Source organism: Propithecus coquereli, unplaced genomic scaffold (assembly GCF_000956105.1).
Source record: "Propithecus coquereli isolate 6110/MARCELLA unplaced genomic scaffold, Pcoq_1.0 Scaffold206, whole genome shotgun sequence".
Taxonomy (NCBI): domain Eukaryota; kingdom Metazoa; phylum Chordata; class Mammalia; order Primates; family Indriidae; genus Propithecus; species Propithecus coquereli.
The window spans coordinates 713,507-726,643 of NW_012145634.1; the positions used below are offsets into that span (position 1 = coordinate 713,507).

General features: G+C 56.8%; 1 protein-coding gene across 2 annotated transcripts in view; it reads left to right on the forward strand.

The window, feature by feature from the left end:
• Positions 1-12,509, forward strand: part of SMARCB1 (SWI/SNF related, matrix associated, actin dependent regulator of chromatin, subfamily b, member 1) — a 35,719-nt gene extending 23,210 nt beyond the window's left edge. For both annotated transcript variants that reach the window (XM_012644133.1, XM_012644132.1), the window contains exons 7-9: positions 4,392-4,582; positions 11,616-11,747; positions 12,156-12,509. In XM_012644133.1, the coding sequence (XP_012499587.1) occupies positions 4,392-4,582; positions 11,616-11,747; positions 12,156-12,195 (363 nt within the window). In that variant the 3' untranslated portion in view covers positions 12,196-12,509. The remainder of the gene's footprint in view (positions 1-4,391; positions 4,583-11,615; positions 11,748-12,155) is intronic.
• Positions 12,510-13,137: the final 628 nt, after the last annotated feature.

A 13,137-nucleotide genomic window follows, 5' to 3' on the forward strand; every position in this document is an offset into this window, starting at 1 on the left:
TCTTTTATTTTCCTTGGTTAAGTTAATTCCTATATATTTTGTTCTTTTTGATGCTATTTTAAATGGAATTGTTTTATTAATTTCCTTTTCATACTTTTCATTTTTAGTGTATATTAATAGAAATGCACCGATTTTTGTGTGTTGACTTTGTATCCTGCTACTTTGCTGAATTCATTTATGAGTTCTAACAGGTTTTTGTGTCATTTTTAAGGATTTCAACAAATAAGATAATATTTTCTCTAAACAGAGGTAACCTTACTTTTTCATTTCCAATTTGATGCCTTTTGTTCCTTTTTTTATGTAATTGTACTAGCTAGAACTTCTAATACTATATTGCACAGAAGTGACAAGAGAGGGCATCTTTGTTTAGTTCCTGTCTCAGAGGAAAAGCTTTTAGTTTTTCACCACTAAGTATGATGTTAGCTGTGAGTTTTTCATTTATGGCTTTTATTATGTTGGGGTAGTTTCCTTCTATTCCTGGTTTGTTGAGTGTTTTTATCTTGAAAAGGTGTTGAATTTTGTCTAATGCTTTTTCTATATCAACTGAGGTGATCATGTAGTTTTCCTCCTTCATTTTGTAAATGTAATGTATTACATTGATGGATTTTTATATGTTGAACCATCCTTGCATTGGAGGAATAAATCCCACTTGGTCATGGTATATAGTCTTTTTCATATGCTGCTGAATTCAATTTGCTAGTATTTATTGAGGATGTTTGCATCAACATTCATAAGAAGTATTGGACTGTAGTTTTTCCTTTCTTGTAGTATCTTTGACTTTGATTTCAGAGCAATGAGTTTTAGAGTATTCCTTCCTCTTCACATTTTTGGAAGAGTTTGAGGATTGGTGTTAGGTCTTATTTAAATGTTTGGTAGAATTCACCAGTGAAACTGTCAGGTCCAGAGCTTTTCTTTGTCAGGATGTTTTTGATTACCCATTCAGTCTCCGTACTTGTTAATACTTTTATTTTGAGAAGAATATGAATTTGTTTCCCTTAACCTGTTTCAGTTTCACATTATGGCCAGCAAGCAGAAAAAAGGCACAATTGAGAAAAAAGGGAATATCGTGGGGGAGAAATGGGGTGGGTGGGTGTGGTAGTGGGTGCCTGGCAGGCATCCCCAGTGTGGCCCTGAGGGCTCTGCTTTGTGCCCAACTTTGTCCTGTAACCATGGTGAGGATGAGGCCATGTGGGTTAACCCCCCCGACCATGTGATTTCAAATGTCTGGGGTCAGCCACACACAGTGTCCTCATGAATCTGACCAGCTGGCTTCCTTGACATTTTTCTCAGAATTGAGCATGAGTTATTGTTGTTGTCTTGGCGGGGCAGTGGGCAGCCATTGAGAAAGCAGCCCGGTAGCTGCTGTGAATCCTCCTGGGGCAGAGGCCTGCCCAGTGGCCCTCGGACTCATCTATAATCCCCATCCACGGGATGGTGCCGGCTGGGAGGCTGTTGGGAGGCTGTCCCCTGGTTGGGTTTTCTGCCCTGCCCCCCGAGGTCAGATCCTCAGGACAGACAAAGCTAGCCCAGGAAGGCCTGTGCTATGACCATCAGTGCTGTGTCCTTGTCGGCACCTGACCTCAGGGACAGGATCCCATCTTACGCATGAGGAGCTGAAGGTCATACCCAAGGTTCTCGTTTGTGACTGGGACTCAGAAACAGGGCTGGGCGTTTCTGTGAGGATGCCCTTTGTCCTGATCCTGGGACATGGCAGAGGAAGACAGAAATCTCTGGAGCCATGGCACCTGAGGGGTGTCTCCTCAGAACGCAGAGCCTTAGGTTGGGGCAGCCTCTTACAGGTGTTCTTGGCAATGCTGGGACCAAAGCCGACGCCTGGTTGCCTTTACTAGGGCCGAGGTTCCAGCAGTGCTGGCCGAGCCCTGTCTGGGGAGCACACAGAGATGCGGACAGGTGTGAGTCAAGGCTGGGAAGATGGGCAGAAGCCTGGCCCCCCTCCCTGTGCCTGCTCGGGTGTCCTGGCCCTTCCTCGCCTCTGCGTCCACCCGGAGCCCAGCGCTCCTCACCACGTTCCCAACGCCATCACCCACCAGACAGCTCCCTCCTGCAGAGGTTCAGCTTGGAACCAGAACGCCTCTCCTCTGCTCAAGACACTCCAGAAGCTTCCCAGATCCCTGTGGAAGCTGAGCCCCTTCAACAGCCTCAGGCCCTACCTGGCCTTTTCTTCGGCCCCTGGCCACCCTCATATCCTCTCCGTGTCCCCCCACTGGGCATACCCAGGTGCCAGGCCTCACCTCCTCAGGCCTTTGCGTTGCTGTGTCCCCTGCCAGGACCCTTTACCCCAGGGAGCCACAGACTCTTCCTAAAGGCCACCTTCCCTGGGAGGCCTTCCTGGCCTCCTGACTACTGAGGCCAACACTGGCTTTCTACGCCTCCCTCAGGCCCCTCCCTGGCACTCAGTGCTGTCTGACACCACGAGCTCACTCGCCTAACCTGCTTAGTGTCTGTCTCTCCCTCACCCCACCAGGACGCCGTTTTTTTTTTCTTTTTAGAGAGAAAGGGTCTCGCTATGTTGCCAGGCTGGTCTGGTCTCAAACTCCTGGGCTCAAGCCATCCTCCCGCCTCAGCCTCTCAAGTGGCTGGCTCTATAGGTGCCACCACACCAGGCTTGGGCAGCTTTTGGAATGTGCCTCTCCTTGCTAGGTACGCAGTCTGCACTTTTGAATAAATGAATGCATTACTGACCAAATGGCAGGGGATGGGAGCCACCGTCCGTGAGCCCAGGGCCGGGATGGCTTACCAGGTGTGGGCCACACGCCTGTGGTCCTGTGGGGTCCTGTTTGGCATTTCCATGCTGCTGCACATTCTTCCTGGGCCCAGCGCCGAGGTGGCTGGCTCCGTGTTTGATTCCAGTTGGGAAGGGCCAGCTCTTTGATTCTGATCCGCAGACCTGCGCAGACCGATGGCTGGGTGTGGGTGCACCTGGAGACAGGAGAGGACACGGGGCTCAGCCCTGTGCTCTGCCTGCCCTCAGCTTCCTCCCTGTGCCTGCTGCCGGTGCTGTCGTGAGGGTGCCTTGAATCCCGACACCAGCAGTGTCGAGCTTATGCTGGGGTTCCCGGTTGTCAGGAACGACAGAGAGGAAACAGGCAGACAGCTGACTGTGCCATCTCAGACAGCCCTAAGTGCTGTGGAGGAAGCAGCAGGGGAGGGCGTGGAAACGGGCGGGCGAGGAGGGAGTCCCGGAAGCCGACACCTTAGCGGAGACAGGTGCCGAGAGGAAGCTGGTCCTGCCAGCTGAGGGGAAGAACTTTCTAGTGAGCGGAAGGTGGTGCGCAGGGCTTAGGGCTTCGTGAATATGGTCAGGGACTGGGGGTCCCTCATTTCTCTGAAGGAGGCAGAAGTCCCCGGGAGGGCTTGGCTCTGAGGCGTTGCCAGCTCACCAGGCATCTGCTGGCCTGCCCCCCCATCCTTGTCTTGAGAGCCGAGGGACAGAGTTGTGAATGGGCAGGGGCACCGTGGCCTGCTGATCCCGAGGAGCACCACGCGGCAGTGAGGGACAGTCCCAGCCCCGCACCGCAGCATCGGGAGTCTGGCAGACGTGATGCGGAGGGAATGGAGCCAGACCCTGCAGGGTCCATCCTGTGTGATTCAGTGACGTCCAGTTTCAGGACAGCCACAGCTAATCTGGGGGCAAGAAGTCAGGATGGTGGCTCCGGGGGCAGGCGTAGGTGGGAGCTCCCAGGAAGCAGGCTGTGTTCTGTCTCAGTCTGGGCGCTGGTTTCCCTGGTGACCACTTGGGAAAACCACCTGACTGCCCCCCAGGCCTGAGCCCTCTGGCTGCTAGTCACGGCCAGCAGGGTGCCCGCTGGGCAGCGTGGGAGGAGCTAGCCCAGTGCTCTGCCCCCTCCATGGCGAGCCTGCGGGTTGGTCCAGGGCAGGGATGCGTCTGTGGACACACTTGGCAAGTTGATCTCCAAGAGGGACCAGCTCTGTGAAGAAACAGAGTAAGGGCACAGATGTTGGCTTAGGACAGGGCTTGGGGACAGTCTGATGAGTGCTGCTTGAGCTGAGCCCTGGCCGGCGCCGTCAGGTAAAGATGGATGGCAGGAGGGGCCTCGCTGGGTGGGGAGCAAGGGGGACGGCATGAAGGTGTGGGGGTTCTCGGGGCCGCATCAGGGCCTCCTGAGGCAGACCGTGCTGACCCTGAGCCAGAGTCCCTCATGGCCGCCGCGAGGGTTGTGGGGTCAGCCCAGTGTGTGGATGGGGAACTGGAGGGACGAGGGCCAGCCAGGTTCTCAGCTAGTAAGTCATGAGCAGGGCCCACCCCAGGCCTGGCAGCTCCAGAGGGGGCTGTCCCCACCTTCTGAGGCCTCCCTGGGCTGGGGACTGTCCCAGCGGCCCTAACTCGTGTCCCTTGGTTCCTGCCCCAGCTGAACATCCACGTGGGGAACATCTCCCTGGTGGACCAGTTTGAGTGGGACATGTCGGAGAAGGAGAACTCGCCGGAGAAGTTTGCCCTGAAGCTGTGCTCAGAGCTGGGGCTGGGCGGGGAGTTTGTCACCACCATCGCATACAGCATCCGGGGACAGCTGAGCTGGCATCAGAAGACCTACGCCTTCAGGTAGGATTGCGCGCGAGACTTGGAGCTTCTTCAGTTCAGCGTGAGCCTGAAGTCTTTAGCTCCTTGGAGCCCTAGGTCCCAGTCCCGCCTCCAAGTGCACCTCTGGGCCCCTCATCGTCCCACAGCCGTCCTGCCCTCGTCTCTCTGCACATTGGCCCCGACGGATCTTCTGTCAGGGCCGCCCTTTGCCCAGGGTTCTTCATCTGTTGGACTTGAATTCTGTCTTAGACAAGGACCCTCTCCAGCTCTCGAGACTCAGGGAGTCCCCTGGCAGCCCCTTCTCCCTGTAGCATCTCTGCCTTCAGTCAGAGAGTATGTGGTGAGTACCACGGGGGGCTGGGGTCCAGCATGGGCGCTGTGGAAGACAGAGACAGGTCACCCTGATCCCTGCCTGCAGTATTCAGGCTGGCCCAGAAGGTGAAATGCGAACAAAATGTTCTGGTCCAGTGTCTTCTGCGCTGGGGCTGGGAGTGGTCCGGGACAGCCTTCCTGTTCCAGTGGGGGGGTAGGAGCAAGCAGGAGAGTTAAGTGGGAGGGAGGCCGCCTCGCAGGACTGCAGGGCTGGAATCCATGGTTTCCGACCCGTCCCGTGCTGGGATGGTGTACGGGGCAGGGTTGCCGCGAGTGTCCCTGCATCAAAACAGGATGTCAGGATCTGTTGAGCTCAGCAGGCTGTCACCATCTGCATTCTCACTCATCACTCAGGGACAACAGCTTAAACTGCTCCACATGGAGCAAATACGACGGTCTTTTTGCAAAGACATGACGATTAATGAAGCTGGTGTGTAGGTTTGTGTCTCAGCTTGTTTTCCCAGACATCCCAAGAGACAGCTTTCTACGGTTTCCCGTAAATCTGAGCAAGAGCGAAGGAATGAGGGCATGACCACAGGGTGTGCGGCCCCGGGGCCTGGGAAGCAGCTGAGCCCCTCGGCCCCTCGGCCCGAGGGCCTGCTGGGGAGCTGGCGTCTGGCGATGCCTCCCTGTTCCTGGGGGGGCTGCCTGCCCATGCAGCCCTGGCGTCTGCTCACCCTGCGTGGAGCCAAGGCCAAAAAGCCAGTCTAGGGAGGCCTTGCTCCCCAGAGTTGACTCTGAGGTCACGGGAGGCAGTGACATTGTGCAGGTCCTGGGAGTGACGTTGACACTGAGCACCTCTTCCCCCAGACACCAGTGGAATCAGAACCCTCATTCTGGACTTGCTGCTCCGGCAGCTGAACGCTGAGGTTGTTCACCTTCACCTAGCCTTGCGGCAGCCGCCGATACCACAGTCAAAGCTCAGGAACTGAAGCCCCCAGAGCCTCTTGATGGGTCCCCTGCCGCCAGCATCCCTCCTGCTCTGACTCCCAGGGGACCTGAGCCATCAGGCTGAATTCCTTGCTGAGCTCCAAGGGTCTGCAGTTCGTAGTGTGGCTCCAGCACAGGCCCCCTGGGAGCCCCTGGTAGTGGCAGGCGGGGACTTACAGGTGGTGCCTCCTTGATGTCAGCGACCACGAAATGAATTCCAGTTGTATGGGTTCGGGGCGTCACAGACCCCCACCCTGCTGCCGTCTCTAGTGCTGAGTGTGCAGGTTTCAAATCCTTAGGATTAAAGGCTAGGCCACCCGCTGGGACCAGGGTGAGCTCACATCCCCAGTACAATAGCCAGGGCCAGCCAGGAGGGAGGGGCGGCCTGCAGGGGGACCTGGGGGGTGTCGCAGGCACATCCCGGCATCAGGAGGGCTGCTGTGTCTTCACGGCCAACCTGTTCTGTGTGCCCTGTCTGGTCTGGGTGCCAGGATGCTCTCCACACTGTCAGAGAGCTGGCAAGGACAGGATGGGGACCTTCACTGTCAGGGGACAGAACTGCGCCAACACAAGGTGCTGGGACTTGTGTCCCCAACTCCGGCCCACATTTCCCCCACTGCGCCATCCCACTCCACGGGAGCTTAGGAGGAGCGACCTCTTTCACCTCTTCCCCAGGGAGACGCTGTCAGCCCTTCCCTGCTCTGCAGGCCCTTCCTCGTGGAGGAGATGGGCTGCTGAGTCCCCAGGGCCAGGGCCACTCTCAGCCCACAGAGAGCTGGACCAGGAGCCCTGGCCTGGTCTCTGTGCCTCCCGCAAAGTATGGCAACTGCCGAGTCACATGACTACTTAAAGAGGGTTTTAAACTCCAGGCCTCCTTCAGCCCACGTTGGAAGCACTCTGAGTTCCCAAGAGCCAGTCCTGGCATCGCCCCAGCCCCACCCAGCACCTGGCTCAGTGATGGGGCATGGCTGGTCACAGGACGTGCGTGAGTGAGGCCACACTGTCCACAAGTCAAAGGGACCTGGGCAGAGAGCTGGCCTCTCCCTTTGGCAATGGGACGGGTGGGAGACTGGAAGCATGAGGGGGACAGAGCGTGCGACAGAGTGGTCAGGGACCTCAGGCTCCTGCAAGACAGGGCTGGGTCAGAGCAACACAGACATGCCGGAGCCAGTGGAATGGGGACAGAGGGGCCAGGACAGCAGAGGGACAGGGCTTGGATGAGGGAGGAGGCTGGGCAGAGCCTCTGACAAGAGTATACCCTGCAAAGATACTGGCACCTCCTCCAGGCCAGCCCTGTGTCCCGGGCTAGGGACCAGAGGAGACAGCAGACTGTCTGGCAGTGGGAATAGACACTGTGGGTGGCCACTGACATGCCGTGACCACAGAAAGCACCGGAGGCTGCAGGCATGAGGAAGGGCCTCGGGGGGCGGTGACCCAGGGTGAGGATGGCCAGGGCAGGGTGCTGGCTGGGGGGACGGTGGTGGGAAAGAGAGAGGAGGCCGGGGACAGACAACGAAGGCATGCCCTGCCTGCTTCCACATGGCTCCCTGGGGCTGTGTACACTGGCAGCCGTGCGTGTGCCGGGTGAGGCTGAAAGTAAATGAAGGGTCATGGTGCTTGGTGGCTAGGCCTGAGTGAGGGACAGAGAGGCAGTGTCCCTCTGATGGCGTGGCATCAGGAATTAGGTTGGGGGACAGCAGAGACACTTTGGACTGGTTGAGTGTGAGCCTTGGAGGTTACTCCTGAAGCTTTGCCCGCCAGCCCAGGCCTGATGTCAAGTTTTATTTTTTTTTTATAACAGCTTTATAGAGATATAATTCCTATACCATACAGTGCTCACATTTAAAGTGTACAATGCGACAGATTTTAGTATATTCACCGAGCTGCGCAACTGTCACTACCACCGATTTTAGGAAGTTTTCATCACCCCAAAAGGAAGCTCCACCCCCTCAGCAGTCACTCCCATTCCTCCAAGTCTCCCAGCCCTGGGCAACCGCTAACCCACTTTCTGTCTGTAGACTTGCCTGTTTGGGGTACTTAATAGAAATGGAACTGTCTAATAGCATGCGGTCTCCTAGGACTGGCTTCGTAGCATAACCTTTTTAAGGGTCATCCGTGCTGTAGCATATTTTATCAGAACTTCATTCTTTCTATGGCTGAATAATACTCCATTGTATGAATAGACCACATTTTATTTATCCTTTCCTCAGTTGATTGACTTTTTGGCTGCTGCCACTTTTCGGCTGCTGTGAGTGATGCTGCTGAGAACATTCGTGTACAAAGTTTTGTCTGAACACCTGTTTTCAAGTCTCTTGGGCATATAGCTAGGAGTGGAGTTGCTGGGTCATGTGATGATGCATGTTTAGCATTTCGAAGAACTGCCAGACTGTGTTCCAAAGTGGCTGCACCATCTCCTGGCAGTGGTTACAGTTGGTTTCCAGTTCCCCTAGACCTTGCCAGCATTTGCTGTCATCTTTTTGATCATAGCCATCCTGGCAGGTGTGAAGTATGGTGGGTTTGATTTGGATTTCATCAAATGACTAATAATACTGAGCATCTTTTCATATATTTTTGGCCATTTATATCTTCTTTGCAGAAATGGCTATTCAAGTGCTTTGCCTGTTTCTTTTTTTTTTTTTGAGACAGAGTCTGGCTCTGTTGCCCTGGCTAGAGTGCCGTGGCATCAGCCTAGCTCACAGCAAGCTCAGACTCCTGGGCTCAAGCAATCCTCCCGCCTCAGCCTCCCAAGGAGCTGGGACTACAGGCATGCGCACCATGCCCGGCTAATTTTTTCTATATATATATATTTTTAGTTGTCCAGATAATTTCTTTCTACTTTTTAGTAGAGACGGGGTCTCGCTCTTGCTCAGGCTGGTCTTGAACTCCTGACCTTGAGCAATCCACCCGCCTCAGCCTCCCAGAGTGCTAGAATTACAGGCGTGAGCCACCGCGCCCGGCCTGCTTTGCCTGTTTCTTAAATGGATTATTTGTTTTTTTTTAATTATTGCATCATGAGAGTGTTTTATACACTCTAGATACAAGTTCCTTATCAGATATATTAATTTGCAGATTTTTTTCCCATTTTGTGGGTTGCCTTTTCACTTTCTTGATAGTGTCCTTGGAAGCACAAAAGTTTTTATTTTGATGTAGTCTATATTTATCTATATTTTAGTTTGTGGTGGTGTTTTCGGTGTTGTAGCTAAGAAACCATTGCCTAATCCAGAGTCATGTCCCAGCACGGGGTTGTGAAAAGACTCTTTCAAATTGAGTGGTCTTGGCACCCTTGTCCAAAATAAATTGATCGTGGGGGCCTGGGAGACATTGATTGCAAACATAGGGTGACATCATGTTTTGTCATCTCTTCCTTCTCCTGGTCAGGTGGCCATGGGCAGGTCGTCTTCCCTCAAAGTCTCTGTTCTGTCGTTTGTAAAGTAGGGATAATAACTTGCCTGTTGCATCACATGAGGTCACATTGAAAATAAGCCTGAAGGTCCTGCACAAGCGTCAGTCCTGCTCCTTCTGTCACCTGACATGGCTCTCCGCTGCCTGGGTGTCTTTCTCCCCACCTGGACAATTTGGAATGTCTGGGGTCCCTGGTGGCCTCGAAGCCTGGAGGAGCGGGAAGCAGAGTGGCTCCCAGGGCCCCGGCCGCCTCTTGGGACTCAGGGCAGCATTTCTGCCTGTGTGTCCCCCCTACCCGAGGCAGGCTGGTGCTGGCTCCAGGCCCGTTCCTGCACTGCATGGTTGGCTCAAGCAGTTCTTATTTTAGAACAAACCCATTCGAATGGAATCTTCCCAGAGTCAAGGGGAGGTAAACAAAGGGGCCTGTGGGACCCACTCTCCAGCTCTTGTTTAAATTAAGAGGAAAACATGCTTTGTTTCCCTCAGCGTGGGCTTGGCGCCTTTCATGTCTGCCCTCTGAGGAAGGCGGCTGGGGGCCTCAAGGTGAGGCATGATGTTTGGGGTTTGAGGCTGGGTGGTTCCTGGATTGTCAAACCACCTGGTGCTGGCCAGGAACTGCTGTCAGGAGCCTCTGAGGAGGGGTCGGCCCCTGCCCAGTCCCTGGCCTCTGAGTCACCACCACGAGCTCAGGCCTCTCGGCCTCGCGGGCACGGACCCCGTGGATTGAGCAGCAGCAGCAAGAGGTCAGGCTCACTGCCGCAGGGGCTGCTCTGGTCTGCAGTGCCCGCCTCGGCTGACACGTGGAGCCATGGCCTGGGCACTCACGGTCCCTGAGACCCCCGACCTTCCCTGGCCAGAAAGGCCCTGCGGCTGCCAGTGTGCCAGCCTGCTGGTGTCATGGTGAGTAGCCGGGGCTCTGCGAGCAGGCCTGTGCAGACGCTTCTCTGTAGCCGACCAGTCACGCACAGGCTACAGGGAGGCGGCCGTGTGAGGTCCCTGGCCTCTAGGAAGCTCCCTGAATGGATGTTTGTTGGCAGCTTTAATAATCATAATCCTCCAACAACCCTTCACGACAACAAACACTGTTCCCATGTTCCAAACGAGGTGTCACAGCCAAGGCAGAGGCCGGGGAGCTGCCCTCGTCCGTTCCATCAGCACCCACCAGGTGCCTCCACAGTTAAGGTGCTTGGCGGGGCTGCCAGCTGTGGGGTGCGGCAGGGGGCCTTCCCCGAGGGATGGAGCTTCGGGAGACAAGCAGAGGCTGCCCAGCTGGAGGAGAGGGAAAGGACCGAGCAGAGGCCAGAGCGGCTGCAGCAGGAGGGGCAGGAGAGCGTCCCGGTTAGGGCCTGGCTGAGGCTTTCCGCCAGGCAGGGCTTTTGGTGGGGAAGCGATTAGCACCTGAAGCTGCTCCGCCCCCCAGAGGCGGGGTGAAGGGAGCCCCGGGAGGCACCTGGGCCTGGTGGCGTCCTCAGCTGTTGCACAGGCCTGGAAACCAAGGCCCAGAGAGGCAGCAGCCCAGCCACCCTCCTCCCTGCCCGGCGCTGCTGCGCCCACCCTGTGCCTTCTCAGCCCTTGCTCATGCCGATGCTCCGCTCTGCTGTGTCCACTTGTCAAGACAGAGTCAGGTGGTCTCTGTGGGCCCACAGGGCAGAGTGTAGTCCAGGGATATGGCTTCTGCATCCAGCTCTCTGCCAACCAGCTGTCAGGCCCTAAGCAGACAGACCAGTTTCTCTGGGGCTTCGTGTGGCCCCCAGGAGCTGGGCTAAGGGGCCAGCGTGTGGAACATGCGGGAGCAGGCCGCCCAGTGCCCTCCGTGGGTTGAGGACTCTTGGGCGACTCCTGCTGTTTGCCATCCATCCCTCTTCCCTGATCAGTAGGTCTTGACCCTGGACGCTGGGTGGGGCAGATGGCCCTCCGGCCCCCATGGTTCCACCTCCCGGCTGCGGTGCAGTGGTAGCAGCCGGCCCTGCCCGTGCTGTCCTGTCATGGGGAACCACCTTCACAGCCAAGGGCCCCCTTCCCGGGCGTGCAGGTAGACGCTAGGGGCAGACAAAGGGCTTGTCAAGAGTTCCCTTTGAAGGGATCCCATGGGGTCACTGGGGCAGCGCTGTTGCTGCTGGGGAGCGCCTGGCATCTCCGGCAGCTCCCTGGAGGTTCAGGTGATAGGAGCATCCCCGGCTGCCACTGGGAGGAGCTGGGGCACACAAGTGGGCCAGAGTCCCCTGGCCAGGGCCTAGGCCTTCCCACGGTGCCCTGGCTCCGGCATCCCATCTGTGGGGAGACAGGTTGGACAGGGATTTTATGGCTGCTTCCCTGTGACAGTTGTTCCTCTCACTACCCCTCCTCCCAGTGAGAACCCCCTGCCCACGGTGGAGATTGCCATCCGGAACACGGGTGACGCGGACCAGTGGTGCCCACTGTTGGAGACCCTCACAGACGCCGAGATGGAGAAGAAGATCCGTGACCAGGACAGGAACACAAGGTACTCCCCGTCCCTGTGCCACCGGCTCTGCCCACAGGCACCCATCTTCCCAGGCAGGGGCAGGGCCATCACCTTTCCCTGGTGACCTGTGGTCTCTGGGAGGGGACCTGTGTTGCAGAGGCAAGCTCTTGCAAGATGAGCCCCCCTGGAGTGGGTTCCCTGCAGGGAACAAAAGCAGGTCCTCAGATCAGGTCTGACCACAGCCTGGACCAGGTTTCAGGTCCCTGGAGAGGTGGGCAGAGCCTGAGCAGCACACAGGCAAGGCCGAGGGAAGGCTGGGGTCCAACCCTGCTGGTGGCCCACATCCTGCCCCTGTCCCTGCTCCCACACCTGGCTGCCCTAGAGAGCCCCAGGGAGGGCAGCCCCAGGCTAGGAGCTGGCCCCGCTCACCACCCTTTCCTCCTCCAGGCGTATGAGGCGTCTTGCCAACACTGCCCCGGCCTGGTAACCAGCCCATCCGCGCTCAGCTCCCATGGAGCAGCTCAGATTGGAGCCTCTCCTTCATCGTCTGGCAAGGAGAGAGGCACGGGGACAGTCCGGCACCATCCTGAGGATCCGGGGACAGGGGCTTCCAGGTCGCCCTCCCCAGCACACATTCCATTTGCTGAGCCCCAGTCCTGCTCCCCTGCCCCCAGCAGCCTCCCCCAGTCTCTGGGGTCAGGAGTAAGCCTCATTTTGAGTTGTGTTTTGTTTTTGTAGAGGAGCCCCAGGCAGGGCTAGCAACACTTTTTAAATAAAAGGCTATAGATCATGTTCAATTTCTTCAAAGTGGTAGCATTGAAATTACAGGAGGGCCGGGAGTGGGGCCTGGCTGGGCTTGGCAGGGGGTGGTGTGTGGCCAGGGCCGACACACCCGGCCTCTTACCCTTCTCTGCCTTGAGTCCCCAGGTGGGGGTTAACAGGGTTCCACTCTCAGCACCCAGCTCGCCGCAAGGCCCAAGTCAGAGCCCAGTCCTTGCATTTGCTGGGGCCCTCCAAGTGCAAGAACCAAAAGGAGCGGCTGGGAGGCTCAGGGCTGGGCCTCCTGCCTTTCAGCAGCAGCCTGACCCTGCTCCCTTTGCCCAGCCTTGGGAAGGAGCCACGGGCTCTGCCGCTGTCCCTGGGCTGCCCTGGCTCTGCTGCGTCTAGATGGTCAGGCTGCCGCCGGCTGGGCCTTGCTGCTCTGGGATCCCTCATAGAGGGCCTGGTCCCATGGGCAGCGCCAGGCTGCCGCCAGCCTGGTACAGGAGGGCATCTATCTCAGCTCCAGCAGTGCCCACCTCCCCCAAGCTGCCACAGTGGTGCTGTGGCCTGGGCCAGCTCCTGCCTGCCAGGCCGGCTGTGAGGAATGTGGGAATGACACACCCAGCCTGGTGCTGGCTCTTGGGGTTGCCTGGTGTGTAGGGAGGAG